This window comes from Penaeus japonicus, unplaced genomic scaffold (assembly GCF_977035675.1).
Source record: "Penaeus japonicus unplaced genomic scaffold, GWHDUDI00000001_assembly GWHDUDI00000018, whole genome shotgun sequence".
Lineage (NCBI taxonomy): Eukaryota > Metazoa > Arthropoda > Malacostraca > Decapoda > Penaeidae > Penaeus > Penaeus japonicus.
Window position 1 is genome coordinate 37,319,966 of NW_028234420.1, and position 9,427 is coordinate 37,329,392.

The following is a 9,427-nucleotide window of genomic DNA, read 5'->3' on the forward strand; positions in this document are numbered from 1 at the left end:
CTCTCCCTCTCCCACTCCCTCTCCCTCTCCCTCTCCCACTCCCTCTCCCATCTCCCATCTCCCTCTCCCCCTCCCCCTACCTCTCCCTCCCCATCTCCCTCCCCCCTCTCTCCCTCTTCCACCCCATCTCCCTCTCCCTCCCCTTCTCCCATCCCATCTCCATCTCCCTCCCCCATCTCCCATCCCTTCTCCCACCCATTCTCCCTCTCCCTCCCCTTCTCCCACCCCTTCTCCCATCCCATCTCCCTCTCCTTCCCCATCTCCCATCTCCCACCCCTTCTCCCCTCTCCCTCTCCCTCCCCCACCTCCCTCTCCCATCTCCCCCTCCCTCTCCCCCTCCCATCCCTTCTCCCTCTCCCCCTCCCATCCCTTCTCCCTCCCCCCATCTCCCCCTCCCTCTCCCACCCCTTCTCCCTCCCCTTCTCCCTCTCCCATCTCCCTCTCACCCTCCCCCTACCTCTTCCTCTCCCTCTCCCACCCCTTCCCCTCCCTCCCCATCTCCCATCCCTTCTCCCTCTCCCTCCCCCATCTCCCCCTCCCTCCCCCATCTCCCCCTCCCTCTCCCATCTCCCTCCCTCTCCCATCCCATCTCCCTCTCCCATCCCATCTCCCTCCCCATCTCCCTCTCCCCCTCCCTCTCCCATCTCCCCCTCCCCCTCCCTCCCCCTCTCCCATCCCCCATCCCTCCCTTTCCCCTTCTCCCATCTCCCTCTCCCATCCCTTTTCCCTCTCCCACCCCTTCTCCCTCTCCCACCCCTTCTCCCATCTCCCTCCCCATCTCCCTCTCCCCCTCCCTCTCCCATCTCCCCCTCCCCCTCCCTCCCCCTCTCCCATCCCCCATCCCTCCCTTTCCCCTTCTCCCATCTCCCTCTCCCATCCCTTTTCCCTCTCCCACCCCTTCTCCCTCTCCCACCCCTTCTCCCTCTCCCACCCCTTCTCCCTCCCCATCTCCCTCTCCCACCCCTTCTCCCTCTCCCACTCCCTCCCCATCTCCCTCCTCCCACCCCATCTCCCCCTCTCCCACCCCATCTCCCTCTCCCTCCCCCATCTCCCTCCCCCTCTCTCCCATCTCCACCCTCCCTCTCCCTTCTCCCATCTCCCTCCCCATCTCCCTCTCCCTCTCCCTCTCCCTCCCCCATCTCCCACCCCTTCTCCCTCTCCCTCTCCCTCCCCCATCTCCCTCGAACACAAGCGAAGACCCACTTCTCTGGCAGATCATGGAGCATCTCGGTTGACGCAAATCCCGTGTTCGTGCAGTTGACGGTGTATCTCTTGTTCTTGAAGCCGTCGTAGCGGGAGTAGGCCAGACCGCAGCGGCACTTCTCCCGAAAGCTCACGGGGCAACCGCTACTGTCGGTCGTCGGGTCACAGAGGCCGACCGTGACAGCCATCGCCAGGACCGCGACCGCGAGCAGCATCTTCACTAGCACCTGCGGGAGATGACGCGAACTATTTTAAAATTTGTGGGATTACTTTTTTTTTTAATATTCTGCCTATCTAAAAAAATAATAATAAAATAATAAGGTTAGTGCTTCTTCGGTCTTTCTTTTTTTTAATATTCTATCTATCTTTAAAAAAAAGTTATTACTTCTTCGGTCTTTCTTTTTTATAATATTCTGCCTATCTAAAAATAAAAAAAGGTTATTGCTTCTTCGGCCTTTCTTTTTTTTAATCTTCTGCCTATCTAAAAAAAATGATTGTTTAGACAGGCTAGGTGGGGAGTTTACGATAATATTGGTGGGAATGATCTAAATATGACATTTACTAATTCGGTGGCATTATGCAAGGGCCTCTCCTGACCCCGTGAAATGTCACAGTCCTTGGTAATTCCCACTGCTCTGTCCGCCTTCCCTGAACCGCGTCATGAGCTGGCACGGCAGGTGACCTATGCTCTGACCTCGTTTGCCTCAGGTGAGTTGACCTTTCTGGTAAGGGACGCACGGTAGATTTCACTTTTCGGAGAGGTGTGGCCATAAATAATTCGCGTGAGACAATACATTTTGAACTGATCAATGAGAAAACACAGATAGTATGCATGATTTCGTCACTCTCATGCACCAGTCAAAAATAACATACCCCTGCAGTTTCTGCCACACATGCAAAAATAAAACTCACTCGCGGCGTAATACAATCTGCGTGCATTAATACGATTGTCTAAGTCAGAAAAGAGGACAAACTGCATGTAACTTCGACAAAAAAAAAATATATATATACATAACTTAATGACACATTCCTACACGATACTGTCACACTTATCGACGTTCAAAGAAGCTCTGCGATTTGCATCCCCGAAAAAAAAAAACTTGTAAAGGGCTCAGGACTTCCTCTCTTCGCTATCAACGTCGGCTCCATATCCGGCGTGAAACCGGAAATGCAAAAGGCGAAGCGCAAAATCTGAACGTGGGGGGGCGGAGGGGGCGACTCTCCCGATTTTAAGAAGATCGCGGCGACGGCACGGAGAATAAATACCTTTGATCTCTTTTATCGCCTCAGTTGGGGATGATAAGATATAATTTACCCTGACCCAATCGGAGGGTTTTTTTTCTCCTTGCGTGGTTTGTCGTAGAAGGTCGAGTAATGAAGTTTCCAACGACAAGAGAACGCGTAAGGCGGGACGTGTCGAGGAGTAATGAGACACGGAGGTAAGTAAGATTTATCATGTGATATATGACTATGACTATGACATAGAAGCATATCTTCCAAGTGCAACAAAGCAAAAAATAAAGCGATATCTATATTAGCAGAGTGACCGGTAGTAACACACAATTCTAGCCTCAGCCAATATACCGAACTAAGCGAGACTCAAGTCATATGCAGTCGCTATTAAGTCTAGTTTCCACCCCACCCTGTATTCCACGCCCCTGGCTTCACGCCCCGCACTGCCGTTTTGCGGGTGATCGGCCCCACCTGTCACCTTTACACTCATGACCAGTTCTCCAGCATCACCGAACTGAATCAACGAAAAATACGGTCTCGAGTATCTTTTTTATATTCGTGTTTCGTAAGTAACCTCGTTAAATTTTGCTTTGATCCGTATTAAAGGGACAATTTCTACCTTCTTAGGTTAGGGGCTAGCTAGGACGCCCTGGTGACTCAAGGTAGGTTAGGATGGAGGTGATTGCGGGGGGGAGGGGGGGAGAGGAGGGTAGGGGGGGTAGGAGGAGAGGGGGAGGAGGGTAGGGGTAGGGGGTGTCCCTCTCTTACGGGAACTTGGTATGTGAAGCGAAGTCTTACTCTGTCTGCTTTACTTCTCTGTCTTCCGATTGCTCTTTTATCTTATCGGTCTATGACTTAATCCTCATGCTTTTTAGTTCCACCTGTTCGGCATTTCAAGCTTGATAAGGATTAATCCGGCGAATGGCCGTCGGAAACGATGTACGAATTGACTACATGGCACCCGTGTCATTTCTCTCAACATTTCACACTTTTCAGAACATTTTGTTTATTCGAGTTAAAAGCAACTTCAACGCCGACTCGTCAATACCAACACATACACATACCTTTTAAACCGTGCGTTAGGGAGACACACATTTCAACCAAATAAAAAAAAGACTCTCGCTTAAATAACCCTCTGCAATTATTGAAGCTTATACGGAACACTCCCACACCCTTTATTCATCGCCATCGGTCAACAGGTAAGAAGAGAACCAAACGTGATTCTTACCCTCGAGAAAATAGCAACCGAAGGCTAACATGACGCTTCTGTTGCAAACTGCATCGCTTTTCTGTACAAGCTTTGTGAGCGTCATAGCGATTAGTGATATGGATTTATTATAAATATTGTTTTTTTGATAGAGCCTGAAGCTTTCTGTTACCCCCTGTAGAGATTTCGATGCTTTTGCCCACACTGATATATAGTCTACAGTCTAAACGTGCGAAATCCTTACAAATGCATCCCTTTTCTTGCTTTCGTGACATCTACGACATCCGTTCCTTACAGATTTAAGCAACAAAATGCTTGCATGTTAGGAATAAGGCATAACAATGAGGCAATCGCCAGGTTCACCTGCGGAATTCACTCTTCTAGATGCCGTTCTTACTCTAGACCGGTTCCTGTGCGTCTAACCTGTTCTAGGGCGCTTACGTTCCTCGATCTTACTGATAAAGACACTATCTTACCATTTTGAAGAGATGAATTCGCGATGGATATCCTCTCAGGAGACACACACACCCTATGTCATCCTTTTTCATTCACAGTCTGACGGACACTGAGGCTGCTTGGGAGGCTGGGTCCCGGGTGTGGGTGTGTGGGGTGGGGGTGGGGGGGCGGGGCTAGTCTCACTTCCCGTTTTCTGAGAAGAGGAGAAATTTGTATTTGAGGGTATACTCTTCTAAACTAAATTTCGGACCTTTTTTTTTTTTTAGAATTCTTGACAAATCTACGAAGAGTGTTTTGAATTATCGTTATGGATGAGGAAGTAATGTAAAATAAGACGAAACGAAATTCTAATTCACAGATGATGTATCGTTAAATGAACCGAAGAATTAAGCTAAAAATATAACGTAACTTGTTTATTACAAATAATAAACCAGTAGATTTGATCCTCGGATTCTAAACTAAATTATGGTTCCACCTGCGTGTCTTATCAACATCTCTCTATCCATGAGATATATTAGACCCACTTGAATGGTTATGATAAGCATTCACGTGTTAGAAAAGGCTAAACTTTACCAAGGATTACATACCAATGGGATCAAGAGAAGTTGATATATACCATTTGTTTAAAATAAGTGACTATTATGCATTGATCAGAAGGAAGACAGCGTAAGTTCCGTATTTTGTCGTTTTCTTAATCATTTAGATGGGGAAAATGTATGAACATGCATACATATACACACACACGTACACATGATGTATTATATATATATATATATATATATATATATATATATATATATATATATATATATATACATATATATATATATATATATATATATATATATATAGATATATATATATATATATGATATATATATATATATATATATATATATATATATATATATATATATATATATATATATATATATAATTAATAACACTGCCACTAAAAGAAAGTTTTCCTTTCTTTTAGTGGCAGTGTTATTAATTCTGTTATGTGCACGTTACTGTATTTTTTTGTGATTCATATATATATATATATATATATATATATATATATATATATATATATATATGTAAGTATGTATGTGTGTGTGTGTGTGTGTGTGTGTGTGTGTATGTATATATATATATATATATATATATATATATATATATATATATATATATATATATACATACATAAATCCTAACATACATTAACACACATAATCAATGATGTACACAAACAGTACATTTTACATAACACAAAAAATGAATTAATTAAGGATACTCCCACCTGTGATTGGTGAGGTCAACCAACTCAGGTTCTGACCTCACATGACCTACGTGTCTTCACCTTGTTTCTGTTTCCTTTAAGTGTATTTGATGCATTAGTATGGTACATAGGTATTTGTGTGTTTATGTTTTTCTATGAATGTATGTAATATACATATAGAAGTACACAATAATGATGATAATAACAATGATAATAATCATGATAAGAATTAATAATGGTAATTGAAAGGATATTAATGAGAAAGGAAATATAATAATGATATAGTAATGATGATGATGATGATAATATCATTGATAAGAATAAAAATTACAGTACTAATAATAATGACAATAACAATAATAACGATAACAATGATACTGATAACAATAATGATCATGTTAGTAAGAATGATAATGATAAAGTTAGTAGTGGCGATAATAAAGCAATGGTGATAATAAATCTGTTGGAAATAATAAAAATAAGGAGAATACAATAATGATGATAAGAATAATAGTATCAGTACTGTTAATGATAACAACATCAGTAATGAGGATATTGATAATGATAACAAATATGGATAATAATAATAATAATAACAATAATAATGAGTATAATAACAATAATAATGGTAATGATAATAATAATAATAATAATAATAATAATAATAATAATAATAATAATAATAATAATAATTATAATAATAATGATAATAATAATAATTATTATAATAATAATAACATTAATGATAATAATAATGAGGATAATGACAATAACAATGATAATAACAATTAAGATAATAATCATGATAATAATGATAATAATTATAATGATAATACTGACAATACTAATAATGACAGTAATAATAAAGATGATGATAACAAAAATGGTTGTAATACAAAAATAATAATAATAATAATTACTACAATAATAATAATAACGATAATAATAACGATAAAAATTACGATAATGAAAATGATGATAATGATAACAATGATAATAACAATAATGATGATAACAATAATAATGATAATAATTTCGAGAGTATATCAACGCAGAAAGTCCGAAGTAATGGAAATGTTCTTGAGAATTCCCGCCTCCCAAAAAATCAATTTAATCTTTCTGGTATGATGTGTGGAAAAGCTTTGAAATTAACTTGAAAAGGAATGATATTCTCTTTATAGATTAACATAAGTGTAGGTGTTACTGAAGAGCGAAAGACAGGCATATTATGTGTGAAAACGATACACAAATTAAATATATTTGTTTATGGATGGCAAAACACTCTACTGTGTTGATATGTCAGGAAAACCCACTATACACAAAATATATTTATTTGAAAGTGATACAACAGTTTCAGAAACTATCTGGTTTCTATCTTCATGTCTGTTATGGACAGATTTCACAAATAAAAAGACATACGATTAACTTAGTCCCCCATAGCTAAAATCTGGAATAATTGAAGATCATTTGGCGTAACCGACGCCATAAGCTTACTAATAAAAAAAAACATGTCACACTAGAAACGAAAGCTAATATCTCGCCTCGCCTTGTAGTCGAGACAAAGATGAATCAAATAATCATCACCAACCTGTCAACTTCCATGTGATTTATCAAATAATTATCATCATCGGCCTGTCAGTCAGTCAACAATCATTCCCCCAAGTTGTCGAGTGCATTTCCGTTCCGATAAAGAATGATCTCGAGTTCAGGAAGCGGTCAGATTAAGCGCGGGCTTTTCTTTAAGGGGGTTACGCATCATTATTATATTTTGTGATATCAAGGATATTCATTGGATTATGAGTATGTGTTCATTTACTTTACACGGTTTATTTAGAATGTATGAGAAGAGTAACAGCGAAAAAAATGCGCTGATATAACAGTAAGAATGCATATGCATGTGCATATACATATATACATACACATATACAGGCACACACACATAGCAGACAAACCCACTATACACAACATTTATTTTTTTGTGAATAGTGAGTTTGTCTGCCATATTATCAACACGGAAGAGTGTTTTGCCATTCATACACACACACACACATTATATATATATATATATATATATATATATATATATATATATATATGTATATATATATATAATATTATATATATACATATATACCCTCCGCATCCTCTTTAGTCAGACTGGTTGTTCTCATATCTTCTCTCACTTCTTCCTCTTAGGCCTTCCTCTCTCTCTTCTTCCTGGTGGTTCCATACCTAACATCTTCCTCCCGACATGGTTCTCGTCTCTCCTCATCACATACCCGAACCACCTTAACCTTGCCTTTCTTGCTTTATTTCCAATCTGTTCCACATGTGGACTGCATTTATAACGTATGCCTGACTATTTGTATTATGATTGAAATATCTTTGAAGTGATTTTTTTCCATGTTGGGACAAAAAAGGTTTGTGTTTTGATGCAAGGAGTTCAGTAAGAGTTTAATATTGAAGAGAATCTGTGACAGAACTATCAGTAAGAATTTCCACGACGAGGTGAAGCAAATGAAGTCTGGGACATTCAATATCGATCAGAGATCATGTTTCTCTGGGCGAAACCTATGCTGTTCTCCACAAGGAAAAAGATTCCATACTGAAACGCGAGGTGCATGCGATAATAAAGCACCATAGAAGCATCTTACGATAATTCAAAATGGGGCCACGCGCTCAATCCACATTTAAGAAGCGTGCGATAACTTTGCATAGGAGTAATGGAGTTTTAGCATGTGGCAGAGTAACATTCTCTTATCACTCATGTGGATGTTAGGTATGCAGGTGTTGATGCCCCTGAGACACACATGGAAATCGTGTGGAAAGGCGTTTCCCCGAGGAGACAACATACATCACAGATGATGGAAGGTCAGCATAGTCAAAATCAAATTTTCCAACGGTTTATGAAACTAACCGATTAACCGGACAAACAGTTGCCAAGAGGTCTGACCGAGTGCCATTGGGAAGCGGTAAAATGAAAAGAAAAACAGTGTGCTAAAAACAAAAACAGTGTTATAAAATCAGGTAGGTTACAGAAACAGATTCATAGTGTTCATCTGGGTGTTATGGCATTTCCTTTGTGGTTAATTTTCTAGACTATTTGTAAATTGTACTAATCAGTGACAAGTTTATTGTCTAATTTAAGAAACTGGGATACTTAACCCTTTACTTTAAAGATCAATAACAAAATATTGGGCCACAGAAGAATGTGAAAAATTACTACCCATCATCTGTACAGGATATCGAGGTCCTTCCATATCTGAAAAAAAGTGGACGTTCAAACTAATACTGTGAATGGTAGGCAATGACACGAAACTCCTGGCTCACCACAAGAACCATTAGAATAGCCTCTATGTGTTACCCTTAATGAATGATCTATTAAATCCCAGAGTCCACACTAAAAAAGGACTGAAAGATAAAATTCAAGGTGTCGATAGAGATGCAACAAGCATCCAGCCGCAAGGGTATGATTATGGATTGATGCTGAAAAAGCGGTGATGTTTTGCCTACTCGTCTCTAGTATTCCCGTATCTCGTGAACTAAGAAGATTAGTGATGTATGTATGTATGTATGTATGATTTTTTTTTTTTTTTTTTTTTTTTTTTTTTTTTTTTTTTTTTTTTTTTTTTTTTTTTTTTTTTTTTTTTTTTTTTTTTTTTACCGTGATGAATAGGACGCGGGGCTTTTAGGTCATTCAAAGAATGGTGAAGAGTTTCATCAGTTTCTCTCTATACTGCACTTTGGACTTTTCTTCGGCACATAGACAGTGACATTTTACCATTCAATATAAGTATCACAATTGTAATGTATAAAAAAAACATTAGCCCACTTAGTTTTGCCTGTACAAGAGCCAAAGCAGAGGTATTATTCCATTCCACTAAAACATATCCGTCCCCAGGAACTCTACCTACTAAGAGCTACAGGATTCCACAGGTAAGGGATAATTTCTTACTACAAAAAGAGGTATTACCTGGATGGCACCACTATCTTCTACCTCCAGCAGAAGAGAGAACCTTGAATGGCACCCATCCATGGTCTCTAGCCAGCACTGTCTTTAGAGA

General features: G+C 39.7%; 1 protein-coding gene across 1 annotated transcript in view; it reads right to left on the reverse strand.

Moving 5' to 3' along the window:
• LOC122261536 (trophoblast glycoprotein) overlaps positions 1-4,276 on the reverse strand; it is a 12,216-nt gene extending 7,940 nt beyond the window's left edge. Inside the window, exons 1-2 of the mRNA XM_043029234.2 lie at positions 4,120-4,276; positions 1,204-1,430 (exon numbers count right to left, since the gene is read on the reverse strand). Of these exons, the coding sequence (XP_042885168.2) occupies positions 1,204-1,430; positions 4,120-4,191 (299 nt within the window). The 5' untranslated portion in view covers positions 4,192-4,276. The remainder of the gene's footprint in view (positions 1-1,203; positions 1,431-4,119) is intronic.
• Positions 4,277-9,427: the final 5,151 nt, after the last annotated feature.